This window comes from Sphaeramia orbicularis, unplaced genomic scaffold, assembly GCF_902148855.1.
Source record: "Sphaeramia orbicularis unplaced genomic scaffold, fSphaOr1.1, whole genome shotgun sequence".
In the NCBI taxonomy this organism is placed as follows: domain Eukaryota; kingdom Metazoa; phylum Chordata; class Actinopteri; order Kurtiformes; family Apogonidae; genus Sphaeramia; species Sphaeramia orbicularis.
This window is the reverse complement of record NW_021941472.1, coordinates 11842-39096: the sequence shown is the minus strand read 5'-3', so window position 1 is coordinate 39096 and position 27255 is coordinate 11842. Positions and strand designations below refer to the sequence as shown.

Genomic DNA, 27255 nt, shown 5'->3' with positions numbered 1-27255 from the left:
TGGGTTAGGGTTCGGACACACATGAAAGAGATAGGGTTAGGACACACATGAATGGGTTAGGGTTAGGACACACATGAATGGATTAGGGTTAGGACACACATGAACGGGTTAGGACACATGAATGGGTTAGGGTTCGGACACACATGAAAGAGATAGGGTTAGGACACACATGAATGGGTTAGGACACACATGAAAGGGTTAGGGTTAGGACACACATGAATGGGTTAGGACACACATGGATGAGTTAGGACACACATGAATGGGTTAAGACACACATGAATGGGTTAGGGTTGAGACACACATGAATGGGTTAGGGTTAGGACACACATGAATGGTTAGGACACACATGAATGGGTTAGGGTTAGGACACATATGAATGGGTTCGGACACACATGAATGGGTTAGGGTTAGGACACATATGAATGGGTTAGGACACACATGAATGGGTTAGGGCTAAGGTTAGAACACATGAATGGGTTAGGGTTAGGACACATGAATGGGTTAGGACACACATGAATGGGTTAAGACACACATGAATGGGTTAGGGCTGGGACACACATGAAAGGGTTAGGGTTAGGACACACATGAAAGGGTTAGGGTTAGGGTCAGATGGTAGTTGTCAGACGTACCTGTTTGAAAATGTCGTCAAAACTGGGCCTTTTACTTGGATCTTCATTCCAACAGTCGTTCATCAGAGTTAAACACTCAGAGGGAGCTTCATCCACTGAAACTACTGGTCTGAACAGAGGAGGAGGATGTTTGAGACGCTCCAGGATCTCTGAAAGAATAAATATAGAAGTTATATATAAATGTAGAAGTTATATTTGTTTGAAAGAACAAATGTAGAAGTTACATAGGTTTCAAAGAACAAATATAGAAGTTAGATATGTTTGAAAAAACAAATATAGAAGTTAGATATGTTTGAAAAATCAAATATACAAGTTATATGTTTCAGACGCTCCAGAATCTGAAAGAACAAACTCATATTTACAATATATAGAAGGACCACACCCAGCTAACCCTCATATATTACAGATAATCAGAGTGATATTTTTTGTCTAGAAAAACCGGATGTATACAATTAGATACATGCATTCCACGGTTCATCCTCCAGGGGGAGGAGTTTGACCAGAGGCTTTTCCCAGTGAATTAAGGCTGAAGATGGGCTGTGTGTGATCTGCTGTCTGTGGACTCACTGGTTTCCACTGGTGGATGCTAACGCTAATGCTAACACACACACACACACACAGACTCACCATGTCCAGGCATGTCCATCATGGCGTACGGTAAAGTTCGTGAGATCACTTCCTGTATGATGATGGAAAAGCTGAAGACGTCTCCACTGAAGGACCCGCCTCTGATGGGATTCCTGAGGAGTTCTGGAGCTGTCCACAGCAACTCTGGCAACAAACACACTGGGTCAACTCTGTCCACAGCAACTATGAATACAAACACACTAGGTCAATTGTCCACAACAACTCTGGCAACAAACACACTCGGTCAACTGTCCACAGCAACTCTGGCAACAAACACACTGGGTCAACTGTCCACAGCAACTCTGACAACAAACACATTGGGTCAACTGTCTACAGCAACTCTAGCAACAAACACACAGCAACTCTGTCCACAGCAACTCTGGCAACAAGCACACTGGGTCAACTCTGTCCACAGCAACTCTGGCAACAAACACACTGGGTCAACTGCCCACAGCAACTCTGACGATAAACACACAGGTTCAGCTCTGTCCACAGCAACTCTGGCAACAAACACACTTGGTCAACTCCACATGTGTTCAGAAAATCACTCATCAGGGCTGAAAAAAACTTCAACATCTTCAAACAGGTAGAAGAGGATCCATTTACCCCAGAACTGGGAGTGTTTACTGTATACTAACACAGATGGAACTGGTTTAGATTATTATTATTATTATTCTTATTATTATTATTATTATTATTATTATTATTATTGTTATCATCATTATTATTATGAACTCCTCTTCCTCTCTCTTTCTCTCTCTCTCTCCCCCTCGCTCTCTTCCTAACCCTATCCCAGTTTTCCTCGTTTAAAAAACAGATGGAACTGGTTGACTCCACATGCTATGTTTAAACTTTCTTCACTCACCCTGGACTTCATCTGTCACCCTTTTGTTCTGTTCCATTGTTCTTACTCTAATTTAATGGTACTTTACTTCTGTCAGCCTTTTGTTCTGTTCCATTGTTTTTAATGTAATTTGATGGTCGTTTACTTCTGTCAGCCTTTTGTTCTGTTCCATTGTTTTTAATCTAATTTGATGGTCGTTTACTTCTGTCAGCCTTTTGTTCTGTTCCATTGTTTTTAATGTAATTTGATGGTTGTTTACTTCTGTCAGCCTTTTGTTCTGTTCCATTGTTTTTAATGTAATTTGATGGTCGTTTCCTACAGAATCTCCGTGTTTATCTTTTTATGATAGGAACAAAGCAGATGTGTCCCAGATGTTACCTTGAGGGTCTTCAAGCAGGCTGAGGTTCTGACAGTGAAGGATCATGGGAAGTCCGTAGTCAGTGATTTTCAGGACAAAACGTCCATCAACAAGACAGTTAGTGGACTTTAAACGACCATGACTCAGACCACGAAGATGAAGATACTTCATTCCCTAAAACAGACACAGACTGTTAATGAAACAGACAAACTGACTATTAAACAGACACAAACTGACTGTTAATGAAACAGACACAAACTGACTGTTAATGAAACAGACACAGACTGTTAATGAAACAGACAAACTGACTATTAATTAAACAGACACAAACTGACTGTTAATGAAACAGACACAAACTGACTGTTAATGAAACAGACACAGACTGTTAATGAAACAGACAAACTGACTATTAATTAAACAGACACAAACTGACTGTTAATGAAACACACAGACTGTTAATGAAACAGACAAACTGACTATTAATGAAACAGACACAAACTGACTGTTAATGAAACACACAGACTGTTAATGAAACACACAGACTGTTAATGAAACAGACACAGACTGACTATTAATGAAACAGACGCAGACTGTTAATGAAACAGACTATTAATGAAACAGACACAGACTGTTAATGAAACAGACACGCTATTAATGAAACAGACAGACTGACTGTTAATGAAACAGTCAGACTATTAATGAAACAGACGCAGACTGTTAATGAAACAGACACAGACTGACTGTTAATGAAACAGACACAGACTAACTATTAATGAAACAGACACAGACTGTTAATGAAACAGACACTGACTGCTAATGAAACAGACAGACTGACTGTTAATGAAACAGACACAGACTGATTGCTAATGAAACAGGCACAGACTGTTAATGAAACAGACGCAGACTGTTAATGAAACAGACACAGACTGACTGTTAATGAAACAGACACAGACTGTTAATGAAACAGACACAGACTAACTATTAATGAAACAGACACAGACTGTTAATGAAACAGACACTGACTGCTAATGAAACAGATAGACTGACTGTTAATGAAACAGACACAGACTGACTGCTAATGAAACAGACACAGACTGTTAATGAAACAGACACTGACTGCTAATGAAACAGACAGACTGACTGTTAATGAAACAGACACAGACTGATTGCTAATGAAACAGGCACAGACTGACTATTAATGAAACAGACACAGACTGTTAATGAAAGACACAGATTGACTATTAATGAAACAGAGAGACTTTATGAAACAGACGCAGACTACTAATGAAACAGACCAGACACAGACTGACTGTTAATGAAACAGACTTAATGAAACAGATGCAGACTATTAATGAAACAGATACAGACTGTTAATGAAACAGACAGACTGACTATTACTGAAACTGGCACAGAGTGACTATTAATGAAGCAGACACAGACTGTTAATGAAGGACACAGACTATTAATGAAACAGACAGACTGTTAATGAAACAGACACAGACTTACTATTAATGAAACTGACACAGATTATTAATGGAACACACACTTGTCTGTTAATGATCCATGAAATAGATGAAACATGACAAAGGTAGGAGGGGGTGCTGTGGGGGTGCAGGGTAGGGAGGGTCTATTGTGTGACTATTATGGGATTACTTCTGATGCTTTTGAAAAGCAGTGGTTCTGTCCTTCAATGGGATGTTCCAGATGTTTTCAGGGTTAGGGTTCCGTGTTTTCAGAGTTACAGTTAGAGTTAGATGTTTTCAGAGTTAGGGTTAGGGTTAGATGTTTTCAGAGTTAGGGTTAGGGGTTAGGGCTACATGTGTTCAGAGTTAGGGTTAGGGTTCCGTGTTTTCAGAGTTGACATGTTTACCTTGATCAGGTCCATGAGCAGGGAAGACTTGAACATCCAGTCCAGCCTCATGTTGCCGTCGGCCAACAGGTCGGCCAGGCTGCCTCGAGGACAGTGTTCCACCACCAGAGCGAAGATCCCCGAGTCCAGGAACATGCCCAAGTACAGGTTCATGTTCTCATGTCGCATCTCCCGCAGCTGAACAGGAAATACAAACTGTCAACATGGGCATTAATGGGCCATCAGTGGGTCATCAATGGGCCATCAATGGGCCACCAATGGGTCATCAATGGGCCATCAATGGGCCACCAATGGGTCATCAATGGGTCAATAATGGATCAATAATGGGGCATCAATGTATCAATAATGGGTCATCAAAGGGCTATCAATGGCTCACCAATGGGTCATCAATGGGTCAATAATGGATCAATAATGGGCCATCAATGGGTCAATAATGAGTCATCAATGGGCCATCAATGGGTCATCAATAGGCCATCGATGGGTCATCAATGGGTCAATAATGGGTCATCAATAGGCCATCGATGGGTCATCAATGGGCCACCAATGGGTCAATAATGTGTCATCAATGGGTCAATTATGGGTCATCAATGGGTCAATAATGGGTCATCAATGGGTCATCAATGGGTCAATAATGGGTCATCAATAGGCCATCGATGGGTCATCAATGGGCCATCAATGGGTCAATAATGTGTCATCAATGGGTCAATTATGGGTCATCAATGGGTCAATAATGGGTCATCAATGGGCCATCAATGGGTCAATCATGGGTCATAAATGGGCCATCAATGGGTCAATTATGGGTCATCAATGGGTCAATAATGGGTCATCAATGGGCCATCAATGGGTCAATCATGGGTCATAAATGGGCCATCAATGGGCCATCAATGGGCCATCAATGGGTCAATAATGTGTCATCAATGGGTCAATTATGGGTCATCAATGGGTCAATAATGGGTCATCAATGGGCCATCAATGGGTCAATCATGGGTCATAAATGGGCCATCAATGGGCCATCAATGGGTCAATATGGGTCATCAATAGGCCATCAATGGGTCATCAGTGAGTCATCAATGGGTCAATAATTGGTCAATAATGGGTTATCAATGGGTCATCCATGGGCCATCAATGGGCCATCTATGGGTTATCAATGGGTCAGCACATTTAGCACATTTCAACAAAACCACAATAATAAAGATAACCACACTATTTTTGGTCACAATAACTGTGACATGACATTTTTATATCATTACATCCCTACAGTGTTGTTTGTTTCCAGTGTTATTTATGGTGTTTTCAGTGTTGTTTGTTACCAGTGTTGTTTGTTACCAGTGTTGTTAGCTACTAGTGTTGTTTGTTACCAGTGTTGTTTCCAGAGTTGTTTGTTTCCAATGTTGTTTCCAGTGTTGTTTATTTCCAGTGTTGTTTACAGTGTTGTTTGTTACCAGTGTTGTTTCCAGTGCTGTTTGTTTCCAATGTTGTTTCCAGTGCTGTTTGTTGGCCAGTGTTGTTTCCAGTGTTTCTTTTCCAGTGTTGTTTACAGTGATGTTTGTTTCCAGTGTTATTCCCAGTGTTGTTTGTTCCCAGTGTTGTTTCCAGTGTTGTTTCCAGTGTGTCCAGTGTTTTTTTCCAGTGTTGTTTGTTTACAGTGTTTTTTTCCAGTGTTGTTTACCTGGCTGAACAGGTTCTGTGTACTTTGATTGACACTTGTTATCGTCTGTGTTGTGTTGATCTTCTTCAGCCAAACCCAGTCGCCCTGGAAACAAGACAAGCACAGCAGAGTCAGGACCAGGACCAGGACCAGGTTCAGGTTGTGGATCCTGGTCCTGAACCTAACTCTTTCATTCATGTGGGTCTCAGCTGTACCTTCAGAATGCCTCTGTTGGAACTCTGTAGTGTAGTCAGGATGGAACTTCTAGGGTTAGGGTTCCACACAGCTGTACCTCTAGGGTTAGGGTTAGGGCTGTACTTCCAGGGTTTGGGTTCGGGTTGAACCTCCAGGGTTAGGGTTAGGGCTGTACCTCCAGGATTAGGATTAGGGTTAGGGCTGTACCTCCAGGGTTAGGGTTAGAGTTAGGGCTGTACCTCCAGAATGGGTTAGGGTTGCACCTCCAGCGTTAGGGTTAGAGCTGTACCTCCAGGGTTAGGGTTAGGGTCAGGGCTGTACCTCCAGAATGGGTTGGGGTTAGGGATGTACCTCTAGAATGCCGATGTTAGAGCTCTGGGGCGTGGTCAGGATATAACTTCGTGCGATGGACTTGAGAGGGGTTTTTATTTCTAGAAGACTCCTCATGATGGACTCATCGTTTAGCTTCTGCAGAAAAAAAACATCAATACAAACAAAACTGGACCAACCCTAACCCTAAAACAAGTAGTCAGGGTTAGGGTTAGTAGGGTTAGGGTTAGTCGGTGGGTACTTGGATTAGAGTAAGGATTCAGGGCTGTTTGGACCTTCCTGAGTTAGGGTTAGGGTTAGTAGGTGGGTACTTGGGTTAGGGTTGTTCTGACCTTCCTGGCTTAGGGTTAATAGGTTGGGGTTAGGGTTAGTAGGTGGGTTAGAGTTGGGGTTGTTGGGACCTTCCTGGGTTAGGGTTAAGGTTAGTCGGTGGGTACTTGGGTTAGGGTAAGGGTTCGGGGTTGTTCGGATCTTCCTGGGTTGGGATTAGGGTTAGGATTAGTCGGTGGTTAGGGTTAAGGTTAGTCGGCGGGTACTTGGATTAGGGTTAGAAGGTGGTTTAGGGTTAGGGTTGGGGTTGCTCGGACCTTCCTGGGTTAAGGTTACCCGGTGGGTACTTGGATTAGGGTTAGGGTTAGTAGGTTAGGGTTAGTAGGTGGGTTGGGGTTGTTTGGATCTTCCTGGGTTTGGGTTAGTAAGTGGGTGAGGGTTAGGGTTGTTCTGACCTTCCTAGGTTAGGGTTAATAGGTTAGGGTTAGGGTTAGTAGGTGGGTTGGGGTTGTTCGGACCTTCCTGCTGACGCTGGTGTCGATGAAGACGATGTCGTCCAGACTCAGAATCAGTTTGCTCAGGTTGGATCCTCTTCTATACTTCCTGTTTGGACAAAAACTCTGATCAATAATGGGCTCTGTTCACCTGTGATCAGCTGTTCATATTATTGGTCACATTTACACCAATTTTATCAGCTGCTGATTTTATCCGCTTTGGCCAGATTAAAGGTCAGCGGTTAGGGTTAAAGGTCAGAGTTAGGGTTAAAGATCTGGGTTAGGATTAAAGACCAGAGTTAGGATTAAAAGTCAGGGTCAGGGTTAAAGGTCAGGGTCAGGGATACAGATCAGGGTTAAGATTAAAGGTCAGGGTTAGGGTTAGGGTTAAAGGTCAGGGTTAGTCTTAAAGGTCAGGGTTGGTCTTAAAGGTCAGGGTTAGGGTTAAAGGTCAGGGTTAGGGTGAAAGGTCAGGGTTAGTGTACCTGCTCCAGCAGATGAACAATGCCAATAGTGAACCCAGTCCCAGGAACAGGAACAACAGTGAGCTGGAGTCCACACCTACAGGCCAACACACACACACACACACACACACACACACACAAACACAGTTGGATCCAGACTGAGAAGCTGAGGCTGATATTTCCCACCTCCCTGCAGGTCCCTGAACACACCTCCAGTACAGGCCTGATCCGGATCGAACCAGCAGAAGCTGTTGGTGGGCGGTCTTCCTCCAGGGAACAGGAATAGTCGGCCCAGTGGGCGGAGCCCTCCTAGCGTCCCGTGTGTGTGCGTGGGTGCGAGCGTGTGCGTTGGGACCAGTCTGTCTGCGTCAGCGCTCAGAACCACATACCTGGACTGAAGGCCACGCCCCCCTGGACCCCCATACAGCACCTGACATACACAAGGCATTAGTATACACCTAAAATAAAAATAATAATTAAAATAACGATAATGATAAATTATAATTGAACAGATACATAAGCGATTAGTACACATCTAAACTAAAACAAATAATTAAAAAATGAAAATGATAAATTATAATTGGCCAGATACGCAAGGGATTAGTATACATCCAAAATAAAAATAAAACTAATTTAAAAAAAAAAAAGATAAATGATAATTGGACAGGCGAAGCTTTTCCATCAACAAATGTAATGAATGTTTACAAATTTCATATTTCCAAACATCACAATTTCTCAAAGTAGGAAACAGTTTATTTTATTATTTGAAGTGTTTGTTCCCCTGCATATTGTATTTAAATAATTAATTGATTAATTAATTAACATTATGTTACAGCTAGATTTACATTAAAAAAATATTACTACTAATGTGCTTAAAGAGGAAAAAAAAAGACCTACTGATGTGGGATCTGGTCTGACAGCAGTGAGTCCAAATATGGACAACTGAGTCCAAGTTGTTTTAAATATGAAACTATTATTTTCTTTTACTTAAAAGTAGGACTGGAAACCAGGAAACCAGATGTCAGACTCAACAGGACCTTCCAAAACAAAAGCTTTTATATTTGTGTATAGCAGGACCTTCCAAAATAAAAGCTTTCATATTTGTGTATACCAGGACCTTCCATTACAAAAGCTTTTATATTGGTGTAAAACAGGACTCTCCAAAAGGAAAGCCTTTATATTTGTGTATAACAGGACCTTCCAAAACAAAAGCTTTTATATTTGTGTATAACAGGACCTTCCAAAATAAAAGCCTTTATACTTGTGTCCAGAAGGACCTTCCAAAATAAAAGCCTTACTATTTGTGTAGAACAGGACTTTTCAAAATAAAAGCCTTCATATTTGGGTAGAACAGGACCTTCCAAAATAACAGCCTTTATATTTGTGTAGAACAGATAGAAGATTAAACTGCATAAATCTGCATCTTTATTCTGCAAGCTCTTCATTTTTCCTTCCTAATCATCACTGTTTTGGGTTGAAACCATATTTTTGGAAGGTGTTTTCATTGTAAATTCATCTGACCTGGTTGAAACCTTGGAAATCAAAGCCTCCATCTGATTGAACAAGCTGTTCACCCGTCACCCAGCGCCCGCCCCCTGCCTGACGACGCTCCTCCACTGCCTTAGCAACGAAGTACACCATGTTATAGATGGTACCAAACAGTGGGGACACCTGAGGAGAAAATTAAAAAAAAAAGATTCAATAAATACTCACATCTGTCCATTTTTAGTCTTTTTATAACATGTTGGTTTTTACAGATCAGTGGGATGGGGACCGAATACGGTCACTTCAATGGTACCGACCCAAGTCCGTCAGTACAACCAAGTGTTGGTTCACATAAAGTCAAACAGTAAAAACATACGTGTACTTGAATACATCCTCATGTTGCATGTGAGAGAGTGGAGGAGGTCAGACCAAATATGGACTGAACAAAATGGAGGTCAGACCAAATATGGACTGAACAAAATGGAGGTCAGACCAAATATGGACTTAAAAAAATGGAGGTCAGACCAAATATGGACTGAACAAAATGGAGGTCAGACCAAATATGGACTTAACAAAATGGAGGTCAGACCAAATATGGACTGAACAAAATAGAGGTCACACCAAATACGGACTGGATGTACAGTTTTCATGAAAAATGGTACAATAACAAAAGTGTTGCATTTATATTTTTGCTCAGTACATGTTGTTCATATGTTAAGTTTTAATTGTTTTTCAAGTTTTTCATATGTTGTTCATGTTATTCATGTGTTTTACATATTTTGTTCATGTGTTTTTCATGTTTTACATATATTGTTCATGTGGTTTACATGTGTTCTTCATATGTTCTTCATGAGTTTTTCATGTTGTTCATGTACTTTCCATATGTTTTTCATATGGTGTTCAAGTGTTTTTCATATTTTGCTCATGTGTTATTCATGTTTTACATGTGTTTTTCATGTGTTTTCTGTATGTAGTGCATATGTTGTACATGTGTTGTTCATGTGTATTCCATGTGTTTTTCATTTGATTTTCATGTTTTTCATGTGTTTTACATATCTTGTTCATGTGTTTTTCATGTTGTTCATGTGTTTTTCATATGTTGTTAATGTGTTTTTCAGACCTTGTTCATGAGTTTTTCATGTTTTTCATAAGTTTTTCATGTTTGTGTTTTTCATATGTTCATGTGTTTTTCATGTATTTTCCATACCTTGTTCATGTGTTTTCCATTTGTTTTTCATAAGGTAATGTGTTTTTCATATGTTGTTCATATGTTGTTTATATGTTGTTCATATGTTTTTCATTTGTTTTTCATGTTGTTCATGTGTTTTTCATGCTTTTCATGTTCATTTGTTTTTCATATGTTGTTCATGAGTTTTTCATGTTTATACGTTGTTCATGTGTCTTTCATAAGTTTTTCATGTTGTTCATGTGTTTTTCATGTTGTTCATATGTTGTTTATGTTGTTCATGTGTTTTTCATTTGTTTTTCATGTTGTTCATGTGGTTTTCATGCTTTTCATGTTCATTTGTTTTTCATATGTTGTTCATGAGTTTTTCATGTTTATACATTGTTCATGTGTCTTGCATAAGTTTTTCATGTTGTTCATGTGTTTTTCATGTTGTTCATATGTTGTTTATGTTGTTCATGTGTTTTTCGTATATTTTTCGTATTTTTCATATGTTGTTCATGTGTTTTTCATTTTCATATGCTGTTCAAGTTGTTCATGTGTTTTTCATTTGTTTTTCATGTTATCAGAGTTGTTCAGGTGTTTTTCACATGTTGTTCATATGTTGTTTATGTTATTCATTTGTTTTTAATATTTTCTTCATGATTTTTATACGTTCATGTGTTGTTCATATGTTGTTCTTGTGTTTTTTATGTTGTTTATATGTTGTTCATGTGTCTTTCATAAATTTTTCATGTTTTTATGTTGTTCATGTGTTTTTCATGTGGTTAATGTTTTTCATATGTTGTTCATATGTTGTTTATGTTGTTCTTGTGTTTTTCATATGTTGTTCAAGTGTTTTTCATGTTTATATGTTGTTCATGTGTCTTTCATATATTTTTCATATGTAGTTCATATGTTTTTCATGAGTTGTTCATATGTTGTCCGTATGTTCATGTTTTTCATGTTTTTCATGTGTTGTTCATATATTTTTAATGTCTTGTTCATATGTTGTTCATGTTATTCAAGTGTTTTTCTTATGTTAATTTGTTTTTCATGTGATGTCCATGTTTTTCATGTTTTTCATCTGTTGTTCATTTGTTTTTCATGTGTTGTTTGTTTTTCATGTGTTTCTCATGTGTTGTTTGTTTTTCATGTGTTTTTCAAGTTGTTCATATGTTGTTCCTGTCTTTCATATGTTGTTCATGTGTTTGTTTTTCATGTGTTTCATGTTTTTCATATGTTGTTCATGTGTTTTTCATATGCTGTTCATGTGTTTTTCATATGTTGTTCATATGTTTTTCATATGTTGTTCATGTGCTTTTCATGTTGTTTATATGTTCACGTTTTTCATGTGTTCATACATTTTTCATATATTGTTCATGATATTCATATGTTGTACATATGTTGCACGTGTTCATACATTGTTCATGTCTTGTTCATATGTTCACATTTTTCTCATATGTTGTTCATGTGTTTTTCAATTGTTGTACAAATGTTAACCCATTGTTAATTACCCAGTGGTTACGTTGTTGTTTATATGAAATTAATAGATTGTTTGTTTGGTTGATTGTTTTTTTGTTTGTTTGGTTTGCTTGTGAGTTTGTTTGTTTTGTTTGTTTGTATATTTGTTTGTTGGTGTGTTTGTTTGTCACGTGTCATCTACCTCAGTGACAGACACGGCTGATCGGATTTCTCGGCTCAGCTGAGCTTCTCTAAAAGCTTCGTAGAAACTTCGGTCGGACGCCATGGTAACCGTCAGGACGGAGCTGTAGGCGTGGCGGAGCCTGGTGCTATTGGTCAGCTGAGGGAAGGCTGTGTCCTGATTGGTTAGAGCAGAGGGTGAGGAGTTTAAAAGGTGCCTGACCTGCAAGGGTAGTGATCAGATTTGGATTAAGGAGAAGTGTTCTGGTAGGGCATGGGTTAGGGTCAGGTGACACGGTCAGGGTTAGGTGACCTGGTAGGACATGGGTTAGGGTTAGGACTGACCTGGTAGGACATGGGTTAGGATTAGGTGACCTGGTAGGACATGGGTTAGGGTCAGATGACCTGGTTAGGGTAAAGGTTAGGTGACCTGGTTAGGGTTAGGACTGATCTGGTAGGGCGTGGGTTAGGTGACCTGGTAGGACATGGGTTAGGGTTAGGTGACCTGGTAGGACATGGGTTAGGGTCAGGTGACCTGGTTAAGGTAAGGGTTAGGTGACCTGGTTAGGGTTAGGGTTAGGTGACCTGGTAGGGCATGAGTTAGGATTAGGATCAGGTGACCTGGTTAGGGTTAGGACTGATCTGGTAGGGCATGGGTTAGGTGACCTGGTAGGACATGGGTTAGGGTTAGGTGACCTGGTAGAGCGTGGGTTAGGGTTAGGACTGACCTGGCAGGGCATGGGTTAGGGTTAGGTGACCTGGTAGGGCATGGGTTAGGGTTAGGGTCAAGTGACCGGCTTAGGTGACTGGTAGGGCATGGGTTAGGGTTAATGTTAGGTGACCTGGCAGGGCATGGGTTAGGGTTAGGTGACCTGGTAGGGCATGGGTTAGGGTTAGGGTCAAGTGACCGGCTTAGGTGACTGGTAGGGCATGGGTTAGGGTTAATGTTAGGTGACCTCGTAGGGCATGGGTTAGGGTTAGAACTGACCTGGTAGGGCATGGGTTAGGGTTAGGTGACCTGGTAGGGCATGCGTTAGAGTTTGGACTGACCTTGTAGGGCATGGGTTAGGGTTAGGTGACCTGGTAGGGCATGCGTTAGAGTTAGGACTGACCTTGTAGGGCATAGTTTGGGGTTAGGTGACCTGGTAGGGCATGGGTTAGGGTTAGGACTGAACTGGTAGGACATGGGTTAGGTGACCTGGTAGGGCATGGGTTACAGTTAGGTGACCTGATAGGGTTAGGGTTAGGTGACCTGGTAGGGTTAGGTGACCTGGTTAGGGTTAGAGCTAGGTGACCTGGTTAGGTGACCTGGTAGGGTTAGGGATAAGTGACCTGGTAGGGCATGGCGTAGAGCAGAGCATCATAGGGAATGAACACATATCCGTCCGACACCATCCCCATGTCCAGAGCAGCCAATAGGAGCTCCCTCTGATCCTCTCCACCAATCAGAGCGGAGCTCATACACATGATGACCACTAGGGCAGAAAACAGCAGATGTGTGTTCAGTCTGGGATGGCACTATGGGTTCAGTTCAGGCACTTCTGCAGCGCAGTATTATTATTTATTTATTTAGTTGTTTGTTTGCTTATCATTCATTTATGAACCAGTACTTATTTTTTGTTGGTTGATTTTTCTTTTGAATTCACCTTCTACATGTTCCAAACCAAGATTTCATTCTTTCATTCATTAATTAATTCATTCAGTTTCAGACGACATATATGAACCCAAAATAGTAGACTAGGGCTCAGGGTTAGGGTTCGAGTTAAACTCTGACCTTTGACCTTGTCTGCCTCTCTGTTGGGTTAAGGTTAAACTCTGACCTTTGACCTTGTCTGCCTCTCTGATGGCTTTGAGTGCCCCCTGGGCTCCAACCTGACTCCTGGTTTCCATGGTAACCACTGGACCAATGGGCAGCCCCAGAGCCTGGAGGGAAGAGGCCACTTCCTGTCCAGTGTTCTGCCATAGGTCTGATGGAGCTGAAAGAAAGGAGAGATGAATGAATGAATGAATGAATGGATGAACGAACAGACAAATGAACGAATGGATGAATGAACAAAGGAATGAATGAGTGAATGAATGAATGAATGAACGAACAAACAAATGAAATGAATGAACGAACGAATGAATAAACAGACGAATGAATGAACGAATGAATGAATGAACAAATAATGAATGAATAAACAAATTAATGAATAAATGAACGTATGAATGAATACATGACCAAATGAATGAACAAATTAATGAACAAACGAATGAACAAATTACTTAATGAACGAATGAATGAATGAACAAATGGGCGAATGAATGAATGAACGAACAAATGCACGAATGAATGACTGAATGAACGTATGACTGAATGAACAAATGAATGAACGAATGAATGAACAAACAAATGAATAAACAAATGAATGAACGAATCAAACAAATGACTGAATGAACGGATGACTAAATAAACGGATGACTGAATGAATGAATGAACAAACAAATCAATGAACGAGCATACGAATGAATTCATAAATGAACAAATGAACGAACGAATGAAGGAACGAACGCACGAACGAACGCACGAACAAACAAATGAATGAATGAATGGACGAATGAATTAACGAACGACTGAACAAATGAAGGACTGAATGAATGGACGAATGAATGAAAAACTGAACAAATGAAGGACTGAATGAATGGACGAATGAATGAAAAACTGAACAAATGAATGAACAAACGAATGAATGAACAACCGAACAAATGAATGAACAAATGAATGATTGAATGAATGAGTGAGCGAATGAATGAATGAACGAATGAGTGAACGAATGAATAAATGAATGATTGAATAAATGAATGACTGAATGAACAAACAAATTAACTGAACGAATGAATGAATGAACAAACGAATGAATGAACGAACGAATCAATGAACGAATGAATTAATGAATGCACTTATGAATGAATTAATGAACGAATAAACAAATGAATGAGCAAATGAATGAGTGAACAAATGACTGAATGAATGAACGCAGGAATAACTGAATGAATGAATGAATGAATGAACGAATGTTTGAAATGTTCTGAAATGAATGAATGAGTGAAATGTCATGGCTTTAGAACGGACGAAAGAATAAATGAACAAATGAACAAACGAACAAATGAATGAACAAATGAATGTTTGAACAAATGAATGACAGAATGAACAAATGAACATATCAATGAATGAATGAACAAGTGAATGAAAGAGTGAATGAATGAATGCTTCAATGAATGAATGAATGACGGAATGAACAAAAGAACAAATAAACAAACGAATGAACATGAATGAATGAACAAACGAATGTTTGAATTGAAAGTGACAGAATGAACAAATGAACACATGAATGAATGAACAAATGAATGAACAAACGATTGAATGAATGAACGAATGAAGGAATGAACAAATGAATGAACAAATGAATGAAAGAATGAACAAATAAATGAATAAACAAATGAAGGAATGAATGAAGGAATGAACAAATGAATGAACACATGAATGAATGAACAAATGAATGAACACATGAATGAATGAATGAATGAATGAACGAATGTTTGAAATGTTCTGAAATGAATGAATGAGTGAAATGTCATGGCTTTAGACCTCATTGCCAGTGTCTTTACCCTCATGCTGATGACGGAGGGCACCACAGTGGGTTGTGGGTTCAACTCCACCAGGGCACCACGGTGGGTTGTGGGTTCAACTCCACCCTTCTCAGTCCATTCAACTGGAATCGCTGTCATTGTTGGATTTTTTCCAGTTCAACAGTTTTAACATCAACTTCAAAAGCCAGCCCTGACAAAACTAACCCTAACCTTGACCCTGCACTAACACCAAGAATAAACCAAAGGGTTTTCAGTCTAGGGTCCAGACTGGGGTCATGTGACTGACCTGAGATAACGCAGACTGGTGTCATGTGACTGACCTGTGGCAACGCAGACTAGTGTGATGTGACTGACCTGAGATATGGCAGACTGGTGTCATGTGACTCAGATAGCGTAGAATGGTGTCATGTGACTGACCTGAGATAACACAGACTGGTGTCATGTGACTCAGATAGCGTAGAATGGTGTCATGTGACTGACTGACCTGAGATAACGCAGACTGGTGTCATGTGACTGACCTGAGATAACACAGACTGGTGTCATGTGACTCAGATAACACAGACTGGTGTCATGTGACTCAGATAGCGTAGAATGGTGTCATGTGACTGACTGACCTGAGATAACGCAGACTGGTGTCATGTGACTGACCTGAGATAACACAGACTGGTGTCATGTGACTGACCTGAGATAACACAGACTGGTGTCATGTGACTCAGATAGCGTAGAATGGTGTCATGTGACTGACTGACCTGAGATAACGCAGACCGGTGTCATGTGACTGACCTGAGATAATGCAGACTGGTGTCATGTGACTCAGATAACGCAGACTGATGTCATGTGACTGACCTGAGATAACGCAGACTGGTGTCATGTGACTCAGATAACGCAGACTGATGTCATGTGACTGACCTGAGATAACGCAGACTGGTGTCATGTGACTCAGATAACGCAGACTGATGTCATGTGACTGACCTGAGATAACGCAGACTGGTGTCATGTGACTCAGATAACGCAGACTGATGTCATGTGACTGACCTGAGATAACGCAGACTGGGGTCATGTGACTGACCTGAGATAACGCCAACGTGCGCCCAGCGGAAAAATCGCAGCACGTTGAATAAGACCCGACTGGGTGGAGTGATGGGTGGCAGATTGGGCCAGTTGGAATCCAGGCATCCTGGGGACGCAAGCCCCGCCTCCCAGTGCTCAGCCAGTAAAGAAGCAGCATGGCAGAGAGCGGGGTTAAAGGGGCCAATGTAGGCATGTCCATAACCCTCCACGTCTGACAGCTCTAACAAAGCTGAAACACAACAGATAAAGCTGAAACAGGACAGATAAAGCTGAAACAGGACAGATAAAGCTGAAACACAGCAGATAAAGCTGAAACACGGCAGATAAAGCTGAAACAGGACAGATAATGCTGAAACAGGACAGATAAAGCTGAAACACAGCAGATAAAGCTGAAACACGACAGATAAAGCTGAAACACAGCAGATAAAGCTGAAACACAACAGATAAAGCTGAAACAGGACAGATAAAGCTGAAACACGGCAGATAAAGCTGAAACACGACAGATAAAGCTGAAACACGGCAGATAAAGCTGAAACAGGACAGATAAAGCTGAAACAGGACAGATAAAGCTGAAACACGGCAGATAAAGCTGAAACACGACAGATAAAGCTGAAACACGGCAGATAAAGCTGAAACACGACAGATAACTCTGAAACACGACAGATAAAGCTGACACATGATAGATAAAGCTGAAACATGACAGATAACTCTGAAACACGACAGATAAAGTTGAAACATGACAGATAAAACTGAAACAACAGATAAAGCTGAAACATGACATAACTCTGAAACATGACAGATAAAGTTGAAACATGACAGGTAAAACTGAAACAACAGATAAAGCTGAAACATGACATAACTCTGAAACATGACAGATAAAGCTGAAACATGACAGATAAAGATGAAACATGACAGATAACTGAAACATGACAGATAAAGCTGAAACATGACAGAAAGCTGAAACATGGCAGTTAAAGGTCAGACTCATGAGGTCATCAGGCTTCACCTCTGGGATCTGATTGGTTGACAGACCTTTGGAGGTGGAGCAGTCCTCGTCCAGTAGTTTGACGTCGTACCAGAACCCTCGGCTCAGGCTACTGTCGCTCCGTAACCGTGACAATGCTAGGTTGGCCGCAGCTGATGACATCGCCCGTGAGAACACTGGGTCACATGACCACGGACCAACCAGAGCCAGCTTAAAGGTGGTGGTCTGTACCCATGTGACGGATAGACAGCAGAGACACGCCCCTAAGAACCAGCCTGGAAGTCGCATCCTGCAGAACAAACGGAAAACATGTGACACAACTGCCCCTGGAACTGACACCTGAGCGCTCCCATGACCCCAGGAGCTCTGTGGTCTGGGGTTTATGCCGCTGGTAGGGTCTCCCCTGGTGGGGTCTCCCATGACAAACAGGTCCTGGGTGACGGGCCAGACTCAGAGCAGATCAGAAGACCCCATGAACAAGAAACAGCTAAAGAATGCAACATTGCAGCCAGGGCCCCACCCTGGAGCCTGGCCCCACTCTGGAGCCACAGCCCCACCCTGGAGCCTGGCCCCACTCTGGAGCCACAGCCCCACCCTGGAGCCAGGCCCCACTCTGGAGCCTGGGCCCCACCCTGGAGCCAGGCCCAGGGTTGGGGCTCGTATGCGAGTGCCTGGTGGCTGGGCCTGGCCTAAAAGAACGACGTGGGCCCACCCTCCGATGGACTCACCACACACAGAGGGAGCTGTAGGGGTTGGGTGCATTGTGGATTGGTGTCAGTTGATGGCAGGGGGCTGGACGACCTGTTCCCCGGACACAGAGTCCAGCTCTTGGGACATGGAATGTCACTTTGCTGGGGGGTAGGGGCCAGTGCTTGTGAGGGAGGTTGAGAGATACCATCTAGATCTAGTGGGGTTCACTGCCACACACAGCTGGGGTTCTGGAACCCAACCCCTCCAGAGGGGCTAGACTCTCCACTTCTCTGGCGTGGGCGTGGTCAGAGCCCCTCAGCTCAGCCGTCATGTGTTGGAGTTCACCCCGGTGAACCAGAGGGTGGCGTCCCTGCGCCTTCAGGTTGGGGACAGGTGCCTCACTGTTGTCTGGGCCTACGGGCCCAACGGCAGTGCAGCATACCAGGCCTTCTTGGAGTCCCTGGGAGGGGTACTGGACGGGGCTCAGACTGGGGACTCCAATGTTCTCCTGGGTGACTTCAATGCCCACATAGGCAACAACAGCGAGACCTGGAGGGGGGTGATCTGAACCCCAGTGGTGTTCTGTTATTGGACTTCTGTGCTCGTCACAGTTTGTCCATAACAAACACCAAGTTCCAACACAGGGATGTCCAGAAGTGCACGTGGCACCAGGACACCCTAGGCCGGAGGTCCATGATCCACTTCGTCGTCGTGACATCAGACCTCCAACCGCGTGTTTTGCTGCTCAGAGCTGTAGCTGCAGGGTCTCCAGTGCCTGTCGTGGCAGCGATCCCCAAACCCGGTGGTGGACCCTGGAAGTAAGGGATGCCGTCAAGCTGAAGAAGGAGTCTGATGGAGCCTGGTTGGCTCGTGGGACTCCAGAGGCAGCTGATGGGTACCCGTGGGCCAGGTGCACCACAGCCCGAGCGGTTGTGAAGGCAAAAACTCAGGTCTGGGTAGAGTTTGGGTAGGCCATGGAGAAGGACTATCGGTCGGCCTCAAGGAAATTCTGGCAAACCGTCCGACGCCTCAGGAGGGGAAAGCAGTGCACCACCAACACTGTTGTAACGTGTGCAAGCAGTCCCTCTGTGGGACTGGTGGTTACTATGGTAACGTGTACAAACAGTCCCTCTGTGGGACTGGTGGTTACTATGGTAACGTGTACAAACAGTCCCTCTGTGGGACTGGTGGTTCCTATGGTAATGTGTGAAAACAGTCCCTCTGTGGGACTGGTGGTTCCTATGGCAACATGTGAAAACAGTCCCTCTGTGGAACTGGTGGTTACTATGGTAACGTGTACAAACAGTCCCTCTGTGGGACTGGTGGTTACTATGGTAACGTGTACAAACAGTCCCTCTGTGGGACTGGTGGTTCCTATGGCAACATGTGAAAACAGTCCCTCTGTGGAACTGGTGGTTACTATGGTAACATGAAAATAGTCCCTCTGTGGGACTGGTGGTTCCTATGGTAATGTGTGAAAACAGTCCCTCTGTGGGACTGGTGGTTACTATGGTAACATGTAAATACAGTCCCTCTGTGGGACTGGTGGTTACTATGGTAACGTGTACAAACAGTCCCCTCTGTGGGACTGGTGGTTACTATGGTAACATGTAAAAACAGTCCCTCTGTGTTCCAGTCCTTTCCCATCTCACACATGTACTAACTCTAGACTGTGGACTAACCCTCCTGATCCAGTCTGACCTCAGAACCATACTGGAACTAAACTAGAACCATACTGGAACCCAACTAGAACCAAACTAGAACTAAACTAGAACCAAACTAGAACCACAATTTAGTCCCAACTCAGTGACTTCACCTCAAACTGAACTGTTCTTGCAGAACCATTCTTACAGAACTGTTCTCACAGACCAAACTATGGAACTGTCTTTAAATGTTTCCATTATTTTTCTATTGTTTCTAAATAAAATAAATTAATTGATCTTCTTTTACCTTTTTTCAGACGTTCATGTGCTCAAAGAAAAACAAACTTCAGATGTAGACCTCCTTCAGTAAATCCCCTTCAGTAGACCTCCTTCTGTAGACGTCCTTCAGTAGACCTCCTTCACCAATCCTTCTGTAGACCTCCTTCTGTAGACCTTCTCAGTAGACCTCCTTCAGTAGACCTCCTTCTGCAGTCCTTCTACAGACCTCCTTCAGTAGTCCTCCTTCTGCAGACCTCCTCCTCAGTAGATGTCCTTCACAGACCTCCTTCAGTAGACCACCTTCTGTAGACCTCCTTTGGCAGTCCTCTGTCTGTAGACCTTCTGTAGACGTCCTTCAGAAGACCTCCTTCTCAGTAGACCTGTTAACCTCCTTCTGTAGATCTCCTTCAGTAGACCTGCTTCTGTAGACCTCCTTCAGTAGACCTCCTCCTGTAGTCCTTCTGTAGCCCTCCTTCAGTAGACCTCCTTCTGCAGTCCTCCTTCAGTAGTCCTCCTTCATTAGACCTCCTCCTTCAGTAGTCCTCCTTCTGAAGACCCCCTCCACAGTAGACCTACTTCAGTAGACCACCTTCTGTAGACCTCCTTCAGCAGTCCTTCTGTAGACCTCCTTCTGTAGACCTCCTTCAGTAGTCCTCCTTCTGCAGACCTCCTCCTTCACAGACCTCCTCCTCAGTAGACCTCCTTCACAGACCTCCTCCTCAGTAGAAGGTGCTTTCTTTCCTTCTTTCTTTCTTTCTTTCTATCTTCCGTTCGTTCACACGGCGACAGGAGGATTAACTTTAATCTTGTTTGAATCCAGGAAAAGGTTTGGCTTCACCTGGAGAAAAGAGATGAGAGGATGAGTGTGTGTGTGTGTGTGTGTGTGTGTGTGTGTGTGTAAATCTTTTTTTAAGAACACTTTTTCAAACATGTTCCAAAGTGCTTCATATAAAGGACAGATAGAAGATAACAAATAGGAAAGAAAAGAATAAAAACAGATTCAACACACAGATACAAACTGTCTGACACAAACAACCCACACTGAACAAACACCATGGACACAAATGACACAAACAACGCACACTGAACAAACACCATGGACACAAATGACACAAACACACACTGAACAAACACCACGGACACAAATGACACAAACACACACTGAACAAACACCATGGACACAAATGACACAAACACACACTGAACAAACACCATGGACACAAATGACACAAACACACACTGAACACACATCATGGACACACATGACACAAACACACACTGAACACACACCATGGACACACATGACACAAACACACACTGAACAAACTCCATGGACACACATGACACAAACACACACTGAACACACGCCATGGACACAAATGACACAAACACACACTGAACACACACCATGGACACAAATGACACAAACACACACTGAACACACACCATGGACACAAATGACACAAACACACACTGAACACACACCATGGACACAAATGACACAAACACACACTGAACAAACACCATGGACACAAATGACACAAACAACACACACTGAACACACACCATGGACACATATGACACAAACACACACTGAACACACACCATGGACACAAATGACAAACACACACTGAACACACACCATGGACACAAATGACAAACACACACTGAACACACACCATGGACACAAATGACAAACACACACTGAACAAACACCATGGACACATATGACACAAACACACACTGAACACACACCATGGACACAAATGACACAAACAACACACACTGAACAAACACCATGGACACATATGACACAAACAACACACACTGAACAAACACCATGGACACAAATGACACAAACACACACTGAACACACACCATGGACACAAATGACAAACACACACTGAACACACACCATGGACACAAATGACAAACACACACTGAACACACACCATGGACACAAATGACAAACACACACTGAACAAACACCATGGACACATATGACACAAACACACACTGAACACACACCATGGACACAAATGACACAAACAACACACAGTGAACAAACACCACGGACACAAATGACACAAACAACACACACTGAACAAACACCACGGACACAAATGACACAAACAACACACAGTGAACAAACACCATGGACACAAATGACACAAACAACACACACTGAACAAACACCATGGACACAAATGACACAAACACACACTGAACAAACACCATGGACACAAATGACACAAACACACACTGAACAAACACCACGGACACAAATGACACAAACACACACTGAACAAACACTACGGACACATCCAACCCCTCAGACAGAGCAGAACCAACACTAATACACCAACACAGAGACACAATATAGATGTACACAAACCCGCATACACAAATATACACACACACACAAGCACAGACAGACACACACACACACAACACTGTCCTAATTTAATGAAATGCTTGTTTATAAAAGTGACTTTTTCAGTCATTTGAAGGAGTTGATAGAATGTGATCTGATGAACTGGAGCAGACTGTTCCAGAAGGAAGGAGCAGGAGAAGGAAACTAGGAGAAGGAAACTAGGAGGTCAGAGGTCAGACTGTTCCAGAAGGATGGACCAGAATTCTAAAAGAACCATCACCTTTAGTTTAGAAGTGTGAGAGGGGAATGGACAGGAGGTGAAGGGTTGATGAACAAGTGGACCAGAAGGTGAGGAGGAAACTAGGAGGAGGAAACTAGGAGGAGGAAACTAGGAGGTCAGAAACTAGAAGGAGGAAACTAGGTGGTCAGAAACTAGAAGGAGGAAACTAGGTGGTCAGAAACTAAAAGGAGGAAACTAGGTGGTGAGAAACTAGAAGGAGGAAACTAGGAGGAGGAAACTAGGTGGTCAGAAACTAGAAGGAGGAAACTAGGAGGAGGAAACTAGGAGGTCACAAATGGAACTGGGCCCAGGTTGTGCAGGAGTTTAAAAGGAATTAGGAGGATTTTCAAGTGGATGTGGAATTTTATTGGAAGCCAATGTAGGGATGAGAGTTCTGGAGTGAGCGGGACCGACGACTGGTGTGTGTTTACAACCTGAACTAACTGTAGATGGAGGACTGGCTGAGGTAGTCTAGACGGAGAAAATGAAGGTGTGGAGGAGCTGGAGGTCAGAAGAGACAGGCTGGGACTGAGTTTGGTAATATTTGTGAGCTGGAGAAAACAGGACTGGACCAGTTTAGTGACCTGGGGCCTCATGTATAAAGTGTGCACACGCACAAAAACTTGGTGTACGCCCTTTTCCACGCTCACATTCAGATGTATAAAGAGTGAAATGATCGTGGACATGTGCACTCCTTCACGCCAAGTCCACAGCTGGCGTACACACGTTTTTAGTGCTTTGGAACCTTTGGAGACACTTAGAGGTGATACTGAGAAACCGTTAATAATGTGAAAAAGGTCATTCCTCTGATTGATGGGCACATCAGAGATACGCAGATGAACAATGAACACACTGACACAACAACCTACTGTTAGAGCAGCACATCCACCACCAGAACCAGAACCAACCAGACCAACCCTGGACCCATCAAAGCCAATCCTGCCCGGGAGGACATTCAGCAACAACCATATAAAGAGAGAAGGACACAAAATTCATTGGTTGATAAATGCATTTAGTGTAGTCTTCATGTCTGTGAGAACATTTATTAGTCAGTCCAGTTGCTCATAAACTCCGCCCGTTGTCCTCACGATGTCCTCTGGTGACCCGGGTCAGCACGGACCCATGCCGGTGTCGACAGAACACCGGTCGGACGGGCATCAGCAGTGGGCTGTGGTGGACCGGAGGACCGGCTAACGCCAGGGAGTCAACAGAAGCCTCTGTGACAGGAGGATGGTCCTGGGTCTGACCGTCTGCGGTCTCACTGTTGGAAAATAATAATTTGAGTGATTAAACATGAGTCACAGTCTGTGATTTCCTCTTTGATTTCCTGACATGATCACACATGAACCTTTATCTAGTTCAGCTGTGATCAGACTGTGTATGACCCATAGAATGAACTCATGTGTGACTGACACTAATACTAAATATATATTTCCTTTGGGGTGATCCCAGTCAGTCCAGTCAGACCAGTGTCACCCACAGTATCGTCCACTTTCTGCTCAAACAGTCTCAGTTCGTCTCTTTTCTTCTTCCTCCTGTTTCGTCCTCCGCTTCGCACCCACCTTGACGTCATCATCTGATCATGCAGACAGGGGAATCCCAGAGGAAATCCCACCTGCAGACCCCGTTTATACTAATTTGCATATTTAGATGTGGGAGTGTAGAGGGAGGAGTCAGGTACTCCAACATATGCACTCAATTCCACGCTGATTGAGATGTACAAAGGAAATGTACATGGATTCGGGCGTATGCTCAGTTTTATACGTCTGGATTTTTTTTATGCGTAAGGACTTTTCTGGATTTGGGCGTACGCCAAGTTTCAGGATGAAATCCACACAAGTCTTTACACATGAGGCCCCTGGTGTTTGACAGACAGACGATGGTCAAAGATGAAACCAAGGTTTTTACCAGTGGGTGTGATGTCTGAGAGGAGGAACTAATAAACTGTTGAACTGAAGAGGAGGAACCAATAAACTGTTGAACTGAAGAGGAGGAACCAATAAACTGTTGAACTGAAGAGGAGGAACCAATAAACTGTTGAACTGAAGAGGAGGAACCAATAAACTGTTGAACTGAAGAGGAGGAACCAATAAACTGTTGAACTGAAGAGGAGGAACCAATAAACTGTTGAACTGTCAGTCTGGTCCAATTTTGATCATTTGAGTTTGACTGGGTTTAGGTGAAAGAAACTGGGACATCCAGTCTGTAATAACAGATAAACTGTCATGGAGGAGGAGAGGAGGGGGAGAGAGGAGGAGCAGAGAGGAGGAGGAGAAGAGGAGGAGCAGAAGGGAGGAAGAGGAGGAGCAGAAGGGAGGAGGAGGAGAAGAGGATACATGGGTGTTGATATGGATGTGGAAGTATCTGTTAAGTATGAATGGAACTGTGTGTGTGTGTGTGTGTGTGTGTGTGTGTGTGTGTGTGAGTGTGTGTGAGTGTGTGTGTGTGTGTGTGTGTGAGTGTGTGTGTGTGTGTCCTGGTGCATCTATAGCCTGTCCGTCCATGGGAGTGGATCTCTCCTTCACTGTGGTTCTCCCCGAGGTTTCTCCCTTTTCCCACTGGGTTTGAGTTGTTCTTGCCGAGAAGGAGGGTCTAAGGACGGGGGATGTCCTGGACATGACTCATGTTCTGCTGTTTATTTGACAGTTGTTGTTTACATCCACCTGACTGTAAAGCCCTTTGAGATAACCTTGTTGTGATATTGGGTTATACAAATAAAATTGAATTGAATTGAATTGTGTGTGTGTGTGTGTGTGTGTGTGTGTGTGTGTGTGTGTCCTGTCAGGACCCGTTGGCCTGTTGGATCAGGTCTAGCTCAGACCTGTTGGATCAGGTCTACCTCAGACTTGTTGGATCAGGTCTACCCCCCGGCCTGTTGGATCAGGTCTACCTCCGGCCTGTTGGATCAGGTCTACCTCTGGCCTGTTGGATCAGGTCTACCTCAGACTTGTTGGATCAGGTCTACCCCCGGCCTGTTGGATCAGGTCTACCTCCGGCCTGTTGGATCAGGTCTACCTCTGGCCTGTTGGATCAGGTCTACCTCTGGCCTGCTGGATCAGGTCTAGCTCAGGCCTGCTGGATCAGGTCTAGCTCAGGCCTGTTGGATCAGGTCTAGCTCAGGCCTGTTGGATCAGGTCTAGCTCAGGCCTGCTGGATCAGGTCTAGCTCAGGCCTGTTAAACTCTGCTCTCTCATTGGCTGCAGCTGCGTCACCTCCTGTTTCTAATTGGACGGTTGGGCTGGTGTTCAGGACTAGGGTTCTGTGGGGTTCTACAGGTTCTGGGGGGTTCTATAGGTTCTGGGGGGTTGTACAGGTTCTGGGGGGTTCGACAGGTTCTGGGTCTTTAGAGCTGGATTCATTGGTAGTTCTGCAGGTTCCTTCATCATTGTGGGTCTGTGGTTCAGGTTCTCTGGTCTGTAGTTCAGGTTCTCTGGGTCTGTGGTTCAGGTTCTCTGGGTCTGTGGTTCAGGTTCTCTGGGTCTGTGGTTTTTGATGGGCTGGCTGCTGTGCTGGTCTGCTCTGGTCCTGGTCTCCGGTCCTGGATGTGATCCCGGCTCACGGGGCTCATCTGATAATCCAGATCTGGATTAGGTCCAGATCCTCACAGATCCAGCTGGTCCACCGCCAGGAATAGAGCTGGATTAGACCTGCACCGGGTCAGACCTGCACTGGGTCAGACCTGCACCTGCTCACCTGGAGCTGGGAACGGCCTGGAACAGCCAGTCATTATTTAGATTTTTCCTTCTTTAGTTTTTTTTCCTGCATTTCTTTGTGTTGTTTTCTATGTACATTTCTTTGATCTCTTTTCTTATGTAATTCTCCATTTTATTGTCATCTGTTTATGTTTATGTTTACGCATTTGGCAGACGCTTTTTTCCAAAGCGAGCTTTCATCTGACATCTTATTAATTCATTGTTTTTTTTTCATTCAGTCATATTTACCTCTTCAGTTTTTCCCTTTTGCATTTTCTTCCTCTATTTATTTCCCCAAGCCTATTCATTTCTGTGTCTCTATTTGACATTTATGTGAATTCTTTTTCTTTCTCTGTGTGCATTTATGCCTCAGTATGCAAATGAGGGGGGCGGTCTTTAAAGGCGTGTCCTGGGATCAGCTCTTCTCCTATTGGTCAGTTTGTATTAGAGGGCGGTGCTATCTGTGCAGAACCCACCGAGCATACCTGGGCTTGTGGTCTCAGTAGAGAGAGAGGAAGCTCTGATGTTTGAAAACCAGCAGAATTACTGGAGAAGAAATGGTTAATTTTTTTGAAGATATTCCAAACT

The 27255-nt window shown here is 43.2% G+C and overlaps 1 protein-coding gene across 1 annotated transcript in view; it reads right to left on the bottom strand.

Annotated features, from left to right (window-relative positions):
• The window catches only part of LOC115415926 (retinal guanylyl cyclase 2-like), a gene marked incomplete at its 3' end in the record, with an annotated part of 29060 nt that extends 8625 nt beyond the window's left edge, over window positions 1-20435 (bottom strand). The window contains exons 1-16 of the mRNA XM_030129609.1: window positions 20350-20435; window positions 17757-17998; window positions 16723-16953; window positions 13844-13999; window positions 13356-13498; window positions 12046-12201; window positions 9251-9400; window positions 7940-8159; window positions 7751-7826; window positions 7290-7374; window positions 6523-6639; window positions 5998-6081; window positions 4329-4505; window positions 2479-2632; window positions 1257-1400; window positions 630-778 (exon numbers count right to left, since the gene is read on the bottom strand). Coding sequence (XP_029985469.1) covers window positions 630-778; window positions 1257-1400; window positions 2479-2632; window positions 4329-4505; window positions 5998-6081; window positions 6523-6639; window positions 7290-7374; window positions 7751-7826; window positions 7940-8159; window positions 9251-9400; window positions 12046-12201; window positions 13356-13498; window positions 13844-13999; window positions 16723-16953; window positions 17757-17997 — 2283 coding nt within the window. The remainder of the gene's footprint in view (window positions 1-629; window positions 779-1256; window positions 1401-2478; window positions 2633-4328; window positions 4506-5997; window positions 6082-6522; window positions 6640-7289; window positions 7375-7750; window positions 7827-7939; window positions 8160-9250; window positions 9401-12045; window positions 12202-13355; window positions 13499-13843; window positions 14000-16722; window positions 16954-17756; window positions 17999-20349) is intronic.
• Window positions 20436-27255: the final 6820 nt, after the last annotated feature.